A 21,259-nucleotide genomic window follows, 5' to 3' on the forward strand; every position below is an offset into this window, starting at 1 on the left:
GGCCACAAGAGAGGAGACATGAGCCCCATGGCACAGGTCTCTCAAAAAAGCTATGCTGGCCATGAGGCCCTCGAGGCAGCCCACAGCCCCTTCTCATACATCTGGTCAAAGCAGTCCATGTTTGAGTTAAGCTGGGGTCATTAACAAAACATCAATTCTCAAGGCAGAACTGGAGAAGAGCAGGTTAATCAACAAGTGCCGGCCAGGCTGAGACTGGACAAGGGCTGTCAGAACATGAAGGAGTGTCAGGTGTGGGGCAGAGCAGAAGAACCAGGATCTTGGGGCTATACCCTCCAGGCAGGTAGGTCCCTTCTTTATTGTCCTGACCCTGCAGACTGATGTGTAAAGTATACACCAAAAAAAATGTAGCAAAGCACTTGCTTCAGGCACTTTGTTGGGTATTATCAACAGACTGACACCAAGAAGCACAACCTCCTGAAATAAAGTAACCAGCAGCCCACACAGGTCAGGCTAGGCTTTGCAGGCAGTCAACACAGCTCACTTAGAATGAGAACCTAATTTTCTAGCCCTTCAGCAGACCAGCATCTAAGTGTGCTACAAATACGGGATTATTCTACCATCAACCCCCATGCATATCCCCTAACCAGTCAGCAGGTATGACAACTATGCCATCTAATCTCACCAGGTCTTGGGACAGACCATGAAGATCATGTTCCACCTGAGACTTCATTTGGCAACGCAGCCCTGTCCAAACAGACCAACCCTCATCGGGACATCCCACATGGGGCTTAGGAGGAAGCAGGCCAGGCTCAGTACCTCCTACCTCAGTTCTTCACCAGCTTCTTCTTCCTCTGATACTTGAGGAAGAACACCTTTGAAAAGCCCCCTTATGGACCCACTTCTCTCTCCATTTACTTTCACTCAAATTGACAGCCCTGCCACATGTGGGCACTGGCCTTTCTCTGCTCAGGAGCCCAACTCCATGTGCTCCCAACAACTTCTCAAATTCCCCACATGGAGCTCTGCAACCCACCACTGCCCCACATGTCTTCCCATTGTTGCTCCACCTCTGTTAATGCTTTATCACATAGCAAGCCTTCAATTAGGCATCTAATTTGAAACAGGTCCTATGCCAAGTATCTAGAACCCTACACAGGGAACAATGATAGCTTACCAGCGAGACATCACCTTTCACTCAGACTCTCCTTTCACTTTCACCAAGGTTGGCCCTGATCTTCCAAACCTGTGGTCCTGCAACCTTCATTTCAAAAGCCAGAACTGTAAACCAGCTATATACTTAGCAAAAAGTTTCGGGCCCCATGATAGGTCAGCTTCTGCTCTAGCTCAAAGATGCCCCCATGCATGGCAGGTTGTGCAAACCTCTCTCATCACATGTGACACCATCCATGTCAAGGCATACTCAGTGTGTCTCTCTCTTCCACAGCCCTGCAGTGTCGGAGGTGAGAGGCAGGGTAACAGACAACTACGACGGAAGTCTTCTAAAATTGACTAGAACAAAGCATTAAATTATAATTCCAAAGCACGCTGCCACACAAAATAGAGGGTCAGTTACCTGAAGATAAGACCTTATATACTACAGGCTCAAGAAGCCTCTTGGGGGCCAGGCGCGGTGGCTCACGCCTGTAATCCCAGCACTTTGGGAGACCAAGGCAGGCGGATCACAAGGTCAGGAGATCGAGACCATCCTGGCTAACACAGTGAAACCCCGTCTCTACTAAAAATACAAAGAAATTAGCCAGACATGGTAGTAGGCACCTATAGTCCCAGCTGCTCAGGAGGCTGAGGCAGAATGGCGTGAACCTGGGAGATGGAGGTTGCAGTGAGCCGAGATCGCGCCACTGCACTCCAGCCTGGGCAACAGAGCGAGACTCCATCTTAAAAAAAAAAAAAAAAAAACCCTCTTGGGTGCTCCCTATAAACTAACTCTGTCCCTACAAGCTATGTGCTATGTGTTCTGGGATAAGTCACTTTGTCATCTAAAACTGGAGCCACATTATCTGCTGAAAGGCTCACGGAAGCAAGGAAATCCCAGTGGCAATGAACTCACCTGGCACCCAGATAACCCCCAATAACATTCACCACAAAAAGAAATCAGGCTCCTTGAAGAAATGGCTGAGGGAGGATGAATACAAGACGGGCCTGGAATATCTTATCCCAGAAAGTAAGGGAACACTCAAATGACTGACAGGGGCATATCACAAGAACACAGAAACCAACTTAAAGGGGTTCCCAGTGGTCAAATCTGGGACAATTTGAACACCACAATAATCAAAATGAGCAATAAACTATTGAATATTAGGAAACACTGAGTTTGTACTAATAATGGGTCAATAAACACACAGTCAAGAGTTAGAGGGGCCGGGCGCGGTGGCTCAAGCCTGTAATCCCAGCACTTTGGGAGGCCGAGACGGGCGGATCACGAGGTCAGGAGATCGAGACCACCCTGGCTAACATGGTGAAACCCCGTCTCTACTAAAAAATACAAAAAACTAGCTGGGTGAGGTGGCAGGCGCCTGTAGTTCCAGCTACACGGGAAGCTGAGGCAGGAGAATGGCGTAAACCTGGGAGGCGGAGCTTGCAGTGAGCTGAGATCCGGCCACTGCACTCCAGCCCAGGCGACAGAGCAAGACTCCGTCTCAAAAAAAAGAAAAAAAAAGAGTTAGAGGGACAGGGCGGGGCCCCTTTCCAATGCAAAAATATAACAAGAAGTCATTTGAAAGTATGTGTGTCACAGGGCCTGAGGCCTCAAAACACGGTAAGACCATAGTACACTGTGGGGCAGCAGGTGAGCTTAGTCTCTTGCTGCCCCAGCACAGGCTAGCATTTCTCCCTGCATACAGCAAGGCAGGCTTTGACAATCCAAAACGGGTGTGCAGGTGCTGAATGGGTCCTCATTCCCTTTGCCAGTCTACAAACATTTGAGGGCTACCATGTGATGGAAGGCAAACATGACTAACAAAAAACCAAGAATTTCAAGTACAGAAATCTGTTGAGAAGAAGATGACAGAGTTTTGTGGGAAAGCTGCTTTTACCAGGGTGGAAGGAAAGGGCTCCAACAGATGATGTTCAAGTTGAGCCTCAAAGACGTGGCTGTACCCAAGACAAAAGAAGACCAAATCAAAACCTTGGGATGGACCCTAAGCTAGGTGTGTTCACTGGGTAGAAAAGGACCAGTCTGGCTGGGACAAAGTATACAAAAAAAAAAGATGGGGGAGAGGAGGTCATAGGCCAGATGGTATGAGGTTCAATTCTGGATGCAGCTCAATAAAAAGGGATTTTGAATAGATGTAAGCTTTAGAAAGATAAAGACATCTCTTGACTCAATATGGAGAACAAATTGAGAGGTCAAGAACAAAGGCAGGGGGAGCCTAGGAAGAGGTAAGCAAGCAGTAGCTTGGATGAAGGGCAGTACCAGTGGGCACAAGATATGACTGGGGTCACCTCAACAAGCATCCTTAGGACCTATATATGAAATGCTCCTCACACACTCAAGAATAGTGGGCAGGCTGGGTCTGATGGCTCATGTCTGTAATCCTAGCACTTTGGGAGGCTGAGGCAGTAGGATCATTTGAGCCTAGGAGTTCAAGACCAGTCTAGGCAACAAGGTGAGACCCATCTCTACAAAAAAATTTAAAGATTACCTGGGTGTGGTGGCACACACCTATAGTCCCAGTTACTTGGAAGGCTGAGGTGAGAGGATTGCTTGAGCTAGGAGGTGGAGGCTGCAGTGAGCCACGATAGTGTCACCGCACTCTAGCCTGGGCAACAGAGCTGTCTCCCAAAAAAAAAAAAAAAAGAATATTAGGCAGCCATTAAAAGTTACATTCCCAAATAACATTTAATGACTACAGGTAAAAAGAACTCAAGCTACAGTGAATGAAAAATGTTAAAAAAAAAAAAAAAAAAAAGGCCCAGTGCAGTGGCTCATGCCTGTAATCCCAGCACCTGAGTTCAGGAGTTTGATATCAGCCTGGCCAACAAGGTGAAACCGTTTCTTTTTACTAAAAATACAAAACCTGGGCTGGGCAAGGTGGCTCACCCTTGTAATCCCAGCACTTTGGGAGGCTCAGGTGGGCAGATTACAAGGTCAGGAGTTCGAGACCAGTCTGGACAATATGGTGAAACCCTAGCCAGGCATGGCAGTGTGTGCCTGTAGTCCCAGCTATTCAGGAGGCTGAGGCAGAGGAATAGCTTGAACCCAGCAGGCGGAGGTTGCACTGAGCTGAGATCATGCCATTGCATTCCAGCCTGGGTGACAGAGCAAGATTCCATCTCAAAAAAAATATATATATATATATATATATATATATATACACACACACACACATATTTTATATTTTTTAATATATTTATATATATACACACACACACATATATATACACACACACATATATATATGCCGGGTGTGGTAGCGCATGCCTGTGGTCCCAGCTACTCGGGAGAGTGAGGCAGGAGAATTGTTCAAACCTGGGAGGTGGAGGCTGCAGTGAGCTGAGGTTGTGTCACTGCACTCCAGCCTGGGCAACAGAGTGAGACTCTGCCTCAAAAAAAAAAAAAAAAAAGATTAAAAAATATATCCACTGTGATCCTAGGTCTGTCTAATATGTTAAGATGTCTGTGTGTGTGTATGTGACATGAACATCTCCTGATGAGCATAGAAAATGGTAGACTTCACTCCGAATGGTAGAAACCACAGATTTTCTTTTTCCCTTTCTATATTTTCCACAATGTACATTTATGCATCATTATTATAATAAGAAAAAAAATTCCTTTAATATAAAGACTTTCTAAATCCTGCTTTACAGATGCAGAAACCAAAGCTCTAGGAACAAGCTCAGGCTTTCTGACCTTCTGACTCCCGAACCCATATAATCCTAGTGGTTAAGACTGGAATGAAGAGTCACACATCTTCATCTGTTTTTCTACAAGCTCATCAGCTGTTAAATGGTCTGCTTTCCACAGATAAATAGGCTCAGATAAAATCCTGTTTTCTCAGTAAAATCTCTTTACCCCCCTGGTAAATAAGCCTGTTAAACATCTCTCTGCCAAATACAGCAAATCTTTAGTTTGCTGTATCAGTTCAAGGCACTTCTGGCTAAGATTAATCCATGTAAAACATTCCAATGGCTACTGGAACAAAGGCAACCCAGTGCAGGGTATGGATATTCAGGATTAAATCTGAAGCTGGGCAAGAAATGTACCCTCCAGAACCACCACTCTGGATCTAATGGTCAGATTAGCATCTGGCTTGCCGGGATATTACAAAGATTACAAGGAAACTTTATGCAAACACTCTGCAAACTAGAAAGAGCTCTGTAAACTGCTACATGTGAGCTGCTACATGGGCCAAGATCTTCAGAAATACGGTTGCCTCAGAGACCTCAAGGTCACTCTGAAAACAAGTCACGGCTTAAAAAGAAGGGGACCAACAGGGCAAAGGAGGTGAGCACAAAAGCAGGCTGAAGGGGAGGTCCACCCAGATTCAGGGAAAAGGGCACACAGACTCACCTCTCCAAGGAAAGAGTGGCATAGAACTTGTGGCCATTTCTAATCTAGAAGCCTGGGGCTTGTGGGTGAGAGGGGGCAAGCTGGTAAACACCCATCAGAGCCTGTATGTGCTTTGACCAATGCAGTAAAATGGAAGTGCTGCTGTGCAAGTTCCCAAGTCTGGGCCTTAAAAGATTGGCAGCTTCCTTTTCTATTTCTTGAAATATCTAATCTTAAAATCCAGCTATCGTGCTTTGAGGACACCTAAGCAGCCCACGGAGAGGTCTACATGAAGAGGAAACAAGGATACTGACCAACAGCCCCAGTTAAGCTCCCTAACAGGCAGCATCAACTTGCCAGCCATGTATTAGCCAACTTAGAAGTGGATTCCCCAGCCCCAGATGAGCCACTCTACCTAGTACCACGTGAAACAGAGATAAGGTTTCTTACCTCTGAATTCCTGGTCAAAAATTCCTGGTTGAGTGAAACAAGCTGGTTGGCTTAAACCACTGTTTTGGTGGTTTAAACACACCAACAGAAAGCCAGAACACTAAATGTATGTAGAGGTCTGAATGCAGAGAAGATACAGAAAATACCTAACAAAGTATAGGTCTTAGAATATTTTTAGTTCACATGTAGGCCACACCTCTAGAGAAGGAATGCTGCAGGGCAGGAACCAGAAGTTTTCTAGACCAGCCTGGGGGACAGAGTAAGACTCTGTCTAAAAAAAATTTTTTAGAACAAATTTTTGTATTTTTTGTAGAGTTGGGGTTTCACCATGTTGCCCAGGCTGGTCTCAAACTCCTGGACTCAAGCAATCTGCCTCCCTCAGCCTCCCAAAGTGCTAGGATTACAGGTGTAAGTCATCAAGCCCAAACTAAAAAAAAAAAAATTTTTAATCAGTTGGGTGTTGGGAGGCTGAGGCGGGCAGACCACCCAAGGTAAGGAGTTTGAGACCAGCCTGGACAACATGATGAAACCTTGTCTCTACTAAAAATACAAAAATTAGTTGGGCATGGTGGTGCATGCCTGTAATCCCAGCTACTCGGGAGGCTGAGGCAGGAGAATCACTTGAATCCAGGAGGCGGAGGTTGCAGTGAGCTGAGATTGCGTCACTGCACTCCAGCTTGGGTGACAGAGAGAGACTCCATCTCAAAATTAACTAATTAAAATAAATTAAAATTTAAAAATTAGCTGGGCATGGTGATGTGCACCTGTAATCCTAGTTACTGAGGAGGCTGAGGCAGGAGAATCGCTTGAACCCAGGAGACAGAGGTTGCAGTGAGCCAAGATTGTGCCATTGCACTCCAGCCTGGGCGACAAGAGTGAAACTCCATCTCAAAAACAAATAAATAAATTAGCTGGGTGTGATGGTGCACACCTGTAGTCCCAGCTACTTGGGAAGCTGAAGAGGAAACAAGGCTTAAGCCTGGAAGGTTGAGGCTGCAGTGAGCCATGGCTGTACCACTGCACTCCAGCCTGGACAACAGAGCAAGACCCTGTCTCAAAAAAAAAAATTGTAAAAGAATATTTCTTTCTTGACATATGAAATTCAAAAATCTGTTTCAAGTCAGAATGGGACTACAAGTGTAAAAAATTAAAAAAGAAAAAGTATCCACAGTACAGTTTTATTGCCCATTCATTTACATATCGTAAAGGCTACTTTCACACTACACAGGCAGAGTCGAAGAGTTCTGACAGAAACCATATGGCCTGCAAAGTCTAAAATATTTACTGCGTGGCACTTGGTGCAGTGGTGCATGTCTGTAATCCCAGCACTTTGGGAGGCCAAGGGAGGAAGATGGTTTGAGCTCAGGAGTTCGAGACTAGCTTGAGCAACATAGCAAAACCCCATCTCTACAAAAAGTACAAAAATTAGCCAGGTGTGCTGGCATGTGCTTATAGTCCCAGCTACTTGGAAGGCTGAGGTGGGAGCACCACTTCAGCCTGGGAGGTCGAGGCTACAGTGAGCCATGATCACGCCAGTGCACTCCAGCTTGGGTGAAGTGTGCTGACTTCTGCTCTAGAAGATGTCCATAACTTGAGGTATACATGCCACCCACCTGTCCGTGAAACAAACTCACTTAGGATCTAGGGGAAATTCTATGGTTCCACAAAGTCAGACAGAGAGATGGTGCTTCATCACACAAAAGCTTCCTATTTCACCTGATTTCTATCCTGGGTCAACGAAGATACTCTTCTCTACACGGGCCTCAGATTCCATTGTTCTCTGGATGGCTTCTCTAAAGGATATGGGGCAAGGCTGAAGTTTGGGTACTAATTTTGGTTCTTAAGTGATCAATTACATTAGCAAACACACATCAGCAAATTAGAGCAGAACTCCTATATTTATTTATATCTTATTTTAAAAAGTAAGTTCAAAGCATAAAAGTCCTATATTTTTTGGGTTTAACTCTGTGATTTATGAAAGGTGACCTTTTCCCTATACGTGTGACAGACCCTTCCAACAAATCCCTCAATCAGTTTTCAGTAGAACTTCCAGAGTAAAGGTGACATGGTGATGCCCTCAGAATGGGAACAAGAATAAAGATTAGGATGCTATTCTGAGTATACAGGGATCCTCTCATGAACATCAGTGGCTATCCCTCTTCTAAGGGGATACTGGAAGAACTGAGCTCGGAACTGGTGGAGCTTAGACTTGAGAAGGAAAAGGCACCAAAACTAAAATGGAAGATGAGAACTCTTCCTCATTTACGCTCTATATCCAGTCTCACCTTGATGATGTCTCCACTGGAGGCAATCAAATCTGTCGGAATGGTCACTCGAAATGAGCGCCCGACGACAGCCGTGCCATCAGGAATGCCAACCACTGTGGGAATAGCCTCGTGGAGGTCTGAGAGCACTGAGTGCATGGATGCCTCAAGCTGGTTATCCCAGTCCCTGACAGCCTCTGAGGGTTCACTGGGCCAGTGGGACTGAGCCATAGCCACAGAGAGCAGGATTTGTGCCATCCCCCAGAGGGGGAGCAGCAGCGAGAGGCCCACAGACATCCTCATCCGCGGCCCAAGCTTGCTCAAGTCGATAGTCTTGCTAAGTAAGGAAGCAAGTGACTTGGTCCCAGAGCTGGGTCCTCACCCTCTGCACACCTGCTCCATCCCGGAGCACACAGAGCCTGAAAAAAAAAAGAAAAGCAGATTCAGACTTGAGCAATTCCAGTGGTTCAAAGTCATATACTATCCTCCAGGAGTTACTGTCAAAAACATCTACCCTGAGTTGGATCAAGGCTCTTACCCTCATGCTCTCTTATACAGAAGCCACCAGTTTCGTGCAACTCCTTAGCACTGGAAATGTGGCTGGTCCATTAAATGTAAAATATACACTGGATTTTGAAAACTTTATAAAAAAGGAATGTAAAATGCCTCATTAATACTTTTAAAATACTGATTGCAAACTGAAATGATATGTATTTTAGTAATATTTTGAATATAGTCAGATATATTCAGTAAAATATATTAAGTAAACAATAAGTATTAACAAAGAATAAAGAAAGAAATGTATTAGATAGGACGGGAGTGGTGGCTCACACCTGTAATTCTGGCACCTTGGGAGACTAGGGCAGGTGGATCACTTGAGATAAGGAGTGCGAAACCAGCCTGGCCAACATGGTGAAATCCCATCTCCACTAAAAATATGAAAATTAGCCGGGCATGGTGGTCGGTACCTGTAATCCCAGCTGCTCAGGGGGCTGAGGCAGGAGAATCACTTGAACCCAGGAGGTGGAGGTTGCAGTGAGCCGAGATTGAGCCACTGCACTCCAGCCTGGGTGACAGAGCAAGACTCCACCTCAAAAAAAAAAAAAAAAAAGTATTAAACAAAATATATGATTGAAATTAATTTAATCTGCTTTTCTTCATGTGGCTACCAGGAAAATTTAAGTGACATATGTGGCTCATGTTATATTTCTGTTGGGTGGCACTGCTTTAGACCTAACTTCCAATTTACAGGAAATAAGGGAGTCATGCAAAGAAAAATCACACAAACTAGAATGTGGGATCTTCTGCAAAACAACTGGCCTGGTATCTCCAAATGCTGACATTCCTAAACATAAGATGGCTGTTCTCAATTTAGAGACAGCAACCAGACTTGATGTGTGTACCTTTTTGGGGGTGGAGGAGTGGGGACAGAGAAGGCTCTTGCTCTGTGGCCCAGGATAGGGTACAGTATTGTGTTCACAGCTCAACGTAACCTTGAACTCCTGGGCTCAAGTGAATAGATGGGACTTCAGGTACACACCACTCCACTCAGCTAGTTTTTAAAAAATTTCTGTACAGACAGTGTCCCAATATGCTGCCCAGGTTGGCCTCAAATTCCTGGCCTCAAGCGATTCTCCTACCTCAGTCTCCTAGGTTTAGAAAGGTGAGCAATCTTGCCCAGACAATGTGTACATCTTGATTGGATTCTGGATTTACTGTTTTTTTTTTTTTGAGATGGAGTTTCGCTCTGTCACTCAGGCTGGAGTCCAGTGGCGTGATGTCCACTCACTATAAGCTCTGTCGCCTCCCGGGTTCACACCATTCTCCTGCCTCAGCTTCCCTACAAGCTGGGACTACAGGCACCCGCCACCACGCCCGGCTAATTTTTTTGTGTTTTCAGTAGAGACAGCGTTTCACTGTGTTCGCCAGGATGGTCTCGATCTCCTGACCTTGTGATCCGCCCGCCTCGGCCTCCCCAAAGTGCTGGGATTACAGGCGTGAGCCACCGCGCACGGCCTGGATTTACTTATTAAACACATGATGCCAGCTCCCAAAGGGGTAATTGAGGAATTTTGCATGTAAACTGGAAATGGAATTTACTGTTAATTTTCTTAGGTGGGCCCGGCGCGGTGGCTCAAGCCTGTAATCCCAGCACTTTGGGAGGCCGAGATGGGCGGATCACAAGGTCAGGAGATCGAGACCATCCTGGCTAACACGGTGAAACCCCGTCTCTACTAAAATACAAAAAACTAGCCGGGTGAGGTGGCGGGCGCCTGTAGTCCCAGCTACTCGGGAGGCTGAGGCAGGAGAATGGTGTGAATCCAGGAGGCGGAGCTTGCAGTGAGCTGAGATCCGGCCACTGCACTCCAGCTTGGGCGACAGAGCGAGACTCCGTCTCAAAAAAAAAAAAAAATTTTCTTAGGTGATTTGATGGTAGTATGACTCTATAGGGAATCATCCTCAATCTTATGAATTGTATTTTGAAGTACTTAGGGATGAAGTGTCCAACACTCTGTAACTCACTTCAAAATGATTCAAAGAAAAAAAATATATACATGTATGTATAGAGATACAGCCATGTGGCAAACGTAACAATGAGGCTTAGAAAAATACTTTTGAGGCCAGGCGGGCACGGTGGCTCATGCTTGTAATCCCAGCACTTTGGGAGGCTGAGACAGCCAGTTCACTTGAGGTCAAGAGTTCAACACCAGCCTGGCCAACATGGTATGGTGAAACCCTGTCTCTACTAAAAATACATGCCAGGCATGGTGGCTCACGCCTGTAACCCTAGCACTTTGGGAGGCCAAGGCAGGCAGATCACCTGAAGTCAGGAGTTCAAGACCAGCCTGGCCAACATGATGAAACCTCGTCTCTACTACAGATACAAAAATTAGCTGGACGTGGTGGTGTGTGCCTGTAGTCCTAGCTACTTAGGAGGCTGAGGCAGGGGAATCCCTTGAACCTGGGAGGCAGAAGTTACAGTGAGCAGAGATTACACCACTGCACTCCAGCCTGGGTGACAGAGCGAGACCCTGTCTCAAAAGCAATAAATAAATAAACATAGACATACATACATACCTACAAATACAAATACAAAAATTAGCCAGGTGTGGTGGCACGTGGCTGTAATCCCAGTTACTCAGGAGGCTGAGGCAGAAGAATTGCTTGAACCTAGGAGGTGGAGGCTACAGTGAGCTGAGATCATGCCACTGCACTCCAGCCTGGGTGACAGAGCAAGACTTCATCACACACACACAAAAAAAACACAACAAAAAAAGAACTTCGGGCCGTGCGTGGTGGCTCATGCCTGTAATCCCAGCACTTTGGGAGGCTGAGGTGAGAGGATCACAAGGTCAGAAGTTCGAGACCAGCCCTACCAAAATGGTGAAACACAGTATCTACAAAAAAATACAAAGTTAGCTGGACGTGGTGGTGCATGCCACCTGCTACTTGGGAGGCTGAGGCAGGAGAATCACCTGAACCCAGGAGGCAGAGGCTGCAGGGAGCTGAGATCGCGCCATTGCACTCCAGCCTGGGCAACAAGAGAAAAACTCCGTCTAAAAAGTAAAAATAAGGCCGGGTGCGGTGGCTCAAGCCTGTAATCCCAGGACACTTCAGGACACTTACTCTAGGCTGGCAGGCACACAGATGCCTTTCAGAACTTACTGGCCCGGCCGGGCACGGTGGCTCAAGCCTGTAATCCCAGCACTTTGGGAGGCCGAGACGGGCGGATCACGAGGTCAGGAGATCGAGACCATCCCGGCTAACACGGTGAAACCCCGTCTCTACTAAAAAAAATACAAAAAACTAGCCGGGCGACTTGGGGGCGCCTGTAGTCCCAGCTACTCGGGAGGCTGAGGCAGGAGAATGGCCTGAACCTGGGAGGCGGAGCTTGCAGTGAGCTGAGATCCGGCCACAGCACTCCAGCATGGGTGACAGAGCAAGACTCTGTCTCAAAAAAAAAAAAAAAAAAAAAAAAAAAAACTTACTGGCCCACAGGTGACAACAGCCATCATGAGCAATTTCCATTCTGGAAAAAGATTAAACTATGCCCTGAGCCCATGCTGTTAAGAGGTCAAGTGACATTTTCTGACCTGAGTAATGCAAAATAAATAAACCCAAAATGTCTAAAGAAAACAAAGCCACTACGGCCAGGTGCAGTGGCTCACACCTGCAATCCCAGCACTTTTGGAGGCCTAGGTGGGTAGATCACTTGATGTCAGGAGTTTAAGACCAGCCTGGCCAACATAGTGAAACCCCATCTCTACTACAAATACAAAAATTAGCTGGGTGTGGTGGTGCACGCCTGTAGTCCCAGCTACTCAGGAGGCCGAGGCAGGAGAATCACTTGAACCCGGGAGGCAGAGGTTGCAATGAGCAGAGACTGCACCAGTGCACTCCAGCCTGAGCGACACAGCGAGACCTTGTCTCAAAAACAATACATACATACATACATACATACACACACACATACATACAAACAAATACAAATACAAAATTTAGCCAGGTGTGGTGGCAGGTGCCTGTAATCCCAGCTACTTAGAAGGCTAACGCAGGAGAATCACTGGAACCTGCTAGGCAGAGTATGCAGTGAGCGGAGATTGCACCACTGCAATCCAGCCTGAGCAACAGAGCAAGACCCTGTCTCAAAAACCATACATACATACATACACACACACAAACAAATACAAAAAATATACGGGTGTGGTGGCAGATGCCTGTAATCTCAGCTACTCGGGAGGCTGAGGCTGAAGAATTGCTGGAACCCAGGAGGCAGTGGTTGAAGTGAGCTGAGTATGCACCACTGCACTCCAGCCTAGGCAACAAGAGCAAAACTCCATCTCACTAAAAAAAAAAAAAAAAAAGGAAAAAAAAAAAAAAAGAACAAGGAAGAAAAAAAAAAAAAAAAAAAAAAAAAAAAAAAAAACCCAATTAAACTGAAAACAAAAACAGAGAAAAACCAATGAAACAAATAACTAGTTATTTGAAAAGATTAATAAAATTGATCAATCTCAAGCAAAAATGATAGAGGAAAAAAGAGAAGGCAATTACCAACATCAACAATGAAGCAGGAGGTATCACTAGATACTGCAGGCATCAAAAGAAAAATAAGGAAACACTATAAACAAATCTACACAGACAAATATGAATCAAACTAAACGAACAGACACCTCTCAAAAAATACAAACTACGGCCAGGCGCGCAGTGGCTCACGCCTGTAATCCCAGCACTTTGGGAGGCCGAGGCAGGCGGATCACGAGGTCAGGAGATTAAGACCATCCTGGCTAACACAGTGAAACCCTGTCTCTACTAAAAACACAAAAAATTAGCCAGGTGTGGTGGTGGGCGCCTATAGTCCCAGCTACTCGGGAGGCTGAGGCAGGAGAATGGTGTGAACCCGGGAGGCAGAGCTTGCAGTGAGCCGAGACAGGGCCACTGTACTCCAGCCTGGGCATCAGTGTCAGACTCCGTCTCAAAACAAACAAACAAACAAACAAACAAACTACAACTCATTCAATATGATATAATTTCTATTAAGACAATTATTTTACAGACGCAGAGAGGGATAAAATGTTTTTAAAGACAGAAGTCACAGCTACTCAGGAGGCTAAGGCAGGAGGTTGGCTTGGGCCCAGCAGTTCAAGGCTATAATAAACCATGATCACACCACTGTACTCTAGCCTGGGTGGCAGAGTGAGACTCTGTCTCAAAAGAAAAGAAAAAGAAAAAGAACAAGGAAAAGAAAAAGAAAAAAAAGAAAGAAAAAAAGAAAAGGAAGAAAATTATTATTTCTTATTTTATTTATTTATTTTTTTTGAGACAGAGTCTGGCTCTGTTGCCCGGGCTGGAGTGCAGTGGCCGGATCTTAGCTCACTGCAAGCTCCGCCTCCCGGGTTTACACCATTCTCCTGCCTCAGCCTCCCCAGTAGCTGGGACTACAGGCACCCGCCACCTCGCCCGGCTAGTTTTTTGTATTTTTCAGTAGAGACGGGGTTTCACCGTGTTAGCCAGGATGGTCTCGATCTCCTGACCTCGTGATCTGCCCGTCTCGGCCTCCCAAAGTGCTGGAATTAAGGCTTGAGCCACCGCGCCCGGCTAGGAAGAAAATTATTAAGGAAATTGAATATGTAATTTTTTTTTTTTTTTTTTTGAGATGGAGCCTTGCTCTATTGCCTAGACTGGAAATGTAGTGGCACAATCTCGGCTCACTATAACCTCCGCCTCCCAGGTTCAAACAATTCTCCTGCATCAGCCTCCCAAGTAGCTGGGATTACAGGCTCCTGCCACCACGCCCAGCTAACTTTTTTTTTGTTTGTTTGTTTTTGTTTTTTTTGTTTTTTTGAGACGGAGTTTTGCTCTTTTTGCCCAGGCTGGAGTGCAATAGCGTGATCTCGGCTCACCGCAACCTCCGCCTCCCGGGTTCAAGTGATTCTTCTGCCTCAGCCTCCCAAGTAGCTGGGATTACAGGCATGCGCTACCATGCCTAATTTTGTATTTTTAGTAGAGACGGGGTTTCGCTATGTTGGCCAGGCTGGTCTTGAACTCCTGACCTCAGGTGATCCGCCCACCTCAGCCTCCCAAAGTGCTGGGATTACAGGTGTGAGCCACGGTGCCGGACTCTGAATTTGTAATTTTAAAACTCCCACAAAAAGAAATCTACAGGCCGAATGACACGAGTGGTGAGTTCTACCAATCTTTTTTTTTTTTTTTGCAGAAGGAGTTGGCCAGGCTGGTCCTGAACTCCTGACCTCAAGTGATCCACCCGCCTTGGCCTCCCACAGTTCTGGGATTACAGGTATGAGCCACCACCAGGCACAAACTCTTCCAGAAAGCAGACGAGGAGGAAACACATCCCGATTCATTTTGTTTTAATATACTGAATTTTCTTTATTTCATGTTTTACCTATTTTCTTGGTTTTTTTTTTTTTTTTCATTTTTCTTTTATAGAAATGGGGTCTTGCTATGTTGCCCAAGCTGGATTTGAACTCTTGGGCTCAAGCAATCCCCCCACCTCAGCCTCCTGAGTAGCTGGGACTATAGGCATTTGCCACCGCACTTGCCTCTAATTCATTTTATTAAGGTAGCATTATCCTGATACCAAAATCAAACCAAGATATTACAACAAAACTATGGACCAGTATCTATCATGAAAACAGACACAGAAGTCTTTAACAAAACATGATCAAACAGAATTCAGCAAATTATATTTAAAGAAACATATACTATGACCAAGTGGTACTTATTTCACAGATGCAAGGAGAGCTCAATATCTGAAAATTAATCAGGTCAATATTTGAAAATTAACCATATTAACAGGCTACAGAACAAAAATCACATGATCATACCAATTGATGCAGAGAAAGTATCTGACAAAATTCAACACCTTAATTCATAACAAAAAAACTCTCAGAAAAATAGAAATGGAGGGGAACTTCAACTTGTAAAGAGCATCTACCAAAAAACCCCACAGCTAACATTTACTGGTGACAAACTGAGTGTTTTATCCTTAAGAACAGAAACAAGGCTGGCCGGGCGCGGTGGCTCAAGCCTGTAATCCCAGCACTTTGGGAGGTCGAGACGGGCGGATCACGAGGTCAGGAGATCGAGACCATCCTGGCTAACACGGTGAAACCCCGTCTCTACTAAAAAATACAAAAAACTAGCCGGGCGAGGTGGCGGGCGCCTGTAGTCCCAGCTACTCGGGAGGCTGAGGCAGGAGAATGGCGTAAACCCGGGAGGTGGAGCTTGCAGTGAGCTGAGATCCGACCACTGCACTCCAGCCTGGGCGACAGAGCGAGACTCCGTCTCAAAAAAAAAAAAAAAAGAAAGAAAGAACAGAAACAAGGCAAAGAATGTCTACTATCACCATTCGTACACAACATAATGCTAGAAATTATAGCTAGTGCAATAAAGTGAGAAAAAAGTATAGTGGCCGGGCACAGTGGCCCATGCCTGTAATCCCAGCACTTTGGGAGGCTGAGGCCGGTGTATCACCTGGGTCAGGAGTTCAACACCAGCCTGACTAACATGGTGAAACCCCATCTCTACTAAACACAAAAAATTAGCCGGGCATGGTGGCAGACACCTGTAATCCCAGCTACTCAGGAGGCCAAGGCAGGAGAATCGCTTGAAACCGGGAGGCAGTGGTTGTAGTGAGCTGAGATCAAGCCATTGCACACCAGCCTGGGCAACAAGAGTGAAACTCTGTCTCAAAAAAAAAAAAAAAAAAAAAACCAGTATGGCATACAGACTGAAAAGAAAAAATAAAACTGCCCTTATTTACAGATGACATAATTATCTATGTAGAAAATGCCAAGGAATCTGTAAGAAAACTCCTTACAGTCCTATATTAGTTCTATAATAAGTGAGTTCAACAAGGTCACAGAACACAAAAACATTCAAAAATCAATTGTATTTCTATATACTGCAATAACCATGTGGACACCAAAATTAAAAATACAGTATCATTTAAACTATTCAAAAAAATTACTTACGTGTAAATCTTTTTTTTTTTTTTTTTTTTTTTTGAGACAGAGTCTCCCTCTGTCACCCAGTCTGGAGTGCAGTGGCGTGATCTTGGCTCACTGCAAGCTCCAACTCCTGGGTTCACGCCATTCTCCTGCCTCAGCCTCCCGAGTAGCTGGGACTACAGGCACCCACCACCATGCCCGGCTACTTTTTTTTGTATTTTTAGTAGAGACAGGGTTTCACTGTGTTAGCCAGGATGGTCTCGATCTCCTGACCTCGTGATCCACCCACCTCGGCCTCCCAAAGTGCTGGGATTACAGGCATGAGCCACCGCGCCCAGCCCACTTAGGTGTAAATCTAACAAAACATGTACAGAATGTGTATGCTGAAAACTAGGCATACACCTGTGATCCCAGCTACGCAACAGGCTGATGGAGGAACCCAGGAGTTTGACACCAGCCGTGGTGACATAGTAATTAAAAAAAACAATAAGGGCGGGGTGCAGCAGCTCATACCTATAATCCCAACACTCTGGGAGGCTGAGGCAGAAGGATCACTTGAGCCCAGGAGTGAGAAACCAACCTGGGCAACATAGTAAGACCTCATCTCTACAAAAATTTTTTAAATTAGCCAAGTGTGGAGGCATGTACCTGAGGCCTCAGTTACTTGGAAGGCTGAGGTGGGAGGATCACTTGAGCCTGGCAAGTCAAGGCTCAGTGAGTCACATTCACACCACTGCACTCCAGCCTGGGCAACAGAGCAAGACCTTGTCTTGAAAATAATGGTAATAATTTTAAAATTAAAAAAAAAAAAAAAGCAGGGCGTGGTAGCTCACGCCTGTAACCCCAGCACTTTGGGAGGCCGAGGCAGGCGGATCACAAGGTCAGGAGATTGAGATCATCCTGGCTAACACGGTGAAACCCTGTCTCTACTAAAAATACAAAAAAGTAGCTGGACATGGTGGCGGGTGCCTGTAGTCCCAGCTACTCAGGAGGCTAAGGCAGAAGAATGGCGTGAACCCGGGAGGCGGAGCTTGCAGTGAGCCGAGATCGCACCACTGTACTCCAGCCTGGGCGACAGAGCGAGACTCCTTCTCAAAAAAACAAAAAAGACTATATTGGTGGAGGGACAGATACATAGACCAATGGAATATAATAGGGAATCCAGAAATAGACCTACACAAATATACCCAAGTGATTTTTGACAACAATGCAAAAACAATTCAATGGGGAAAAAACTGCCTTTTCAACAAATGGTACAACCCAGATGTCCTTCAATGGGTGAATGATTAAACGAACTATGGTACACGCATACCATGGAATACTAATGAACAATAAAAATGAATGAACTATGGATACGCTCAACAACTTGGATGAATTTCCAAGCAATCTTGCTAAGTGGAAAAAAAAAAAAAGCAAACCCCAAAAGGTTACATACTGTATGATTTCATTTTTATAACATTCTTGAAATGATAAAATTATAGAAACAGAGAACAGATTAGTGGGTGCCAGGAGTTACAGAAGGGGGTCAGAGTATGAGGGAGGTAGATGTGGCTATAAAAGGACAACATAAAATATCCTGTGGTAATGAAAACGTTCTGTACCCTGACTACACCATTTTCAATATCCTGCCTGTGATATACTGTACTACAGTTTTGCAAGATGTTACCATGGGGGGAACTGGGTAACTGTACAAAGGATCCCTCTTCTAACAACTGAATGTGAATCCACAATTATCTCAAAAAATCTTTTAGGCCGGGCGCGGTGGCTCAAGCCTGTAATCCCAGCACTTTGGGAGGCCGAGACGGGTGGATCACGAGGTCAGGAGATCGAGACCATCCGGGCTAACATGGTGAAACCCTGTCTCTACTAAAAAATACAAAAAAAAAACTAGCCGGGTGAGGTGGCAGGCGCCTGTAGTCCCAGCCACTCGGGAGGCTGAGGCAGGAGAATGGCGTAAACCCGGGAGGCGGAGCCTGCGGTGAGCTGAGATCCAGCCACTGCACTCCAGCCTGGGAGACAGAGCGAGACTCCGTCTCAAAAAAAAAAAAAACAAAAAGGCCGGGCACAGTGGCTCAAGCCTGTAATCCCAGCACTTTGGGAGGCCGAGATGGGCGGATCACGAGGTCAGGAGATCGAGACCATCCCGACTATCACGGTGAAACCCCATCTCTACTAAAAATACAAAAACTAGCCGGGCGAGGTGGCGGGCGCCTGTAGTCCCAGCTACTCGGGAGGCTGAGGCAGGAGAATGTTGTAAACCCAGGAGGCAGAGCTTGCAGTGAGCTGAGATCCGGCCACTGCACTCCAGTCCGGGTGACAGAGCCAGATTCCGCCTCAAAAAAAAAAAAAAAAAAAAAAATATTTTACATCTTAAGATAAATTTGAATTTGAATTTTAAATGACAGTGAGACTGTCTCAAAAAAAAAGCTTTAAATTTCTTTTTTTTTTGCGACAGGGTCTCACTCTGTGGCCCAGGCTGGAGTGCAATGGCACAATCACAGCTCACTGCAGCCTCAACCTCCCAGGCTCAAGTGATCCTCCCACCTCAGCTTCCGAAGTAGCTGGGACCACAGGCATGTGCCACCACACCTGGCTAATGTTTTTGTATCTGTAGAGACAGTTTCACCATGTTGCCCAGCCTGGTCTCAAAATCCTGGGCTAAAGCAATCCACCCACCTCTGCCTCTCAAACTTCTGGGATTACAGGCGTGTGCCACCAGGCCTGGCCAAGAATTTTTAATGCCTAAAGGACATCATAAAGAAAGAAAAAAATGGCTAACCACAGCCTGGTCAATGCATGTGACAGGTAATGAATCCTTATCAAAAAACATCAAGCAACCCAAAACAGTAAAAATAGGCTGAAGACAGGACGAACGAACCCACAAGTAATTCACATAGAAGAAAACCTGAATAGCAGTAAACTTACAAAAAGGATGCTCAACCTTACCAATAATCAGGGAAAAGAAAATTAAAGTAACAGCAAAAACCTTTCCACACCAACCAGATGGGCCAAAATGTTCCAATGTGACACCACTGAGGAGACAGGACCATATGGCTGTTGGTGGGAGTGTGAGTTGCCCCAACACCTTGGAGAAGACTCACCATTCAGCTGGGCCCTTCCCCTCCTAGGCACCCAGACAGAGGAACCTGCAAACATATATGGAGAGATGGCACAAGCATTTTCACTGCAACACTAGAAAGTTAAAAATAATCCTAAAGTCGGTAGGCCGGGTGCAGTGGCTCACACCTGTAATCCCAGCACTTTGGGAGGCCTAGGCGGGTGGATCACGAGGTCAGGAGCCCGAGATAAGCCTGGCCAACATGATGAAACCCCGTCTCTACTAAAAATACAAAAATTAGCCAGGCGTGGTGGTAGGCGCCTATAATCCCAGCTACTTGGAGGCTGAGGCAGGAGAATCGCTTGAACCCGGGACAGAGGTTGCAGTGAGCCGAGATCACGCCACTGCATTCCAGCGTGGGGAGACAGAGCAAGACTCCGTCTCGGAAAAAAAAAAAAAAATGCTTAGTGAAAAGTGCCCACTGCAGAACATAGAATACCATTAAGGTAAACTGTTTATGGGAGGCTGAGGCAGGAGAACCGCTTGAGCCCAGGAGGCGGAGGTTGCAGTGAGCTGAGATTGCACCACTGCACTCCAGCCTGGGCAACAAGAGCAAAACTCTCAAAAAAAAAAAAAAAAAAAAGAAAGAAAGAAAGAAAGAAACAACATTAAGGTGTGACAAAGCAGTAGGGTGGCAGATACTTAGGGGTGTATATGATGTTAGGCTATGTTCTCTACTGAGTACTTGAAACACATGAAGGTACAGAGCTTGACTGAATCCTGTGATCTCAAAATTTTAAAAAGAATCCTAAAACAGCCAGCAACTCTTGCTCTATTTCACTATCTTCTTAGGACTAGAAAGCCCTGTCTTCATGTACATGTTCAGCAAATTCTGAACAACAACAAAAAGCCCTATCTCAGCCCCTGGGCTTCTGCCCTGCCCATCACCCCATCTCTGTCCACCTCTATCTCTTAGTGTCCATGTCACACAGGTTTACACAAACCCCTGACCCCAAAAGCAATGTCTGCATACATCCTTAGTTCCTAAGACGCTACTTGCCCCTTAAAGTCTCAGAAAAACACACTGAGCTGCTCTACAAAGGTATGAGAAAGCAAATGAAATTCACCTGCCATAAAAAGTTAGATGTCTTACAATTTAGCACGATATTATTTGATTGATTCTTCTCATCAATGTGAGATAAGCAACAGGTAAAACATTGTCCTCTTTCCTCTCTACCACCTTGTCCCACACTCCAAGGCCCATGGGACCAGGTGGCTCTCACAGGATTTCAGACCCATTCCTCAGCAGGAACCTTTCCCCGCTGCCAACAATAGATGGCTGGGTCACTTTTGCCCACCACAGGCTCACCAGCAATGTTAAGTGCCACACTCACCAAAAGGGACCAAATGACCATGTACATAGAGGGAGAAGCCCTATGGGCATCAGTTCCAAGAACCATTTAACTTCCAGTGATGTCTGAGGGGTCCTCCACCAGGAACTCCTTCTTTTTTTTTTTTTTTTTTTTTTTTTTTTTTTTTTTTTTTT

General features: G+C 45.6%; 1 protein-coding gene across 5 annotated transcripts in view; it reads right to left on the bottom strand.

Moving 5' to 3' along the window:
- DAG1 (dystroglycan 1) overlaps window positions 1–21,259 on the bottom strand; it is a 72,331-nt gene that overhangs the window by 18,041 nt on the left and 33,031 nt on the right. For 3 of the 5 annotated variants that reach the window (XM_023231511.1, XM_023231510.2, XM_023231514.1), the window contains exon 2: window positions 8,206–8,603. The exons of 1 other annotated variant lie outside the window; for it this stretch is intronic. In XM_023231511.1, the coding sequence (XP_023087279.1) occupies window positions 8,206–8,487 (282 nt within the window). In that variant the 5' untranslated portion in view covers window positions 8,488–8,603. Of the gene's footprint in view, window positions 1–8,205; window positions 8,604–9,152; window positions 9,169–21,259 lie in introns of those variants that run through there. One more of the 5 variants, XM_023231513.2, reaches the window with a different exon arrangement.

Source organism: Piliocolobus tephrosceles, chromosome 2, assembly GCF_002776525.5.
Source record: "Piliocolobus tephrosceles isolate RC106 chromosome 2, ASM277652v3, whole genome shotgun sequence".
Lineage (NCBI taxonomy): Eukaryota > Metazoa > Chordata > Mammalia > Primates > Cercopithecidae > Piliocolobus > Piliocolobus tephrosceles.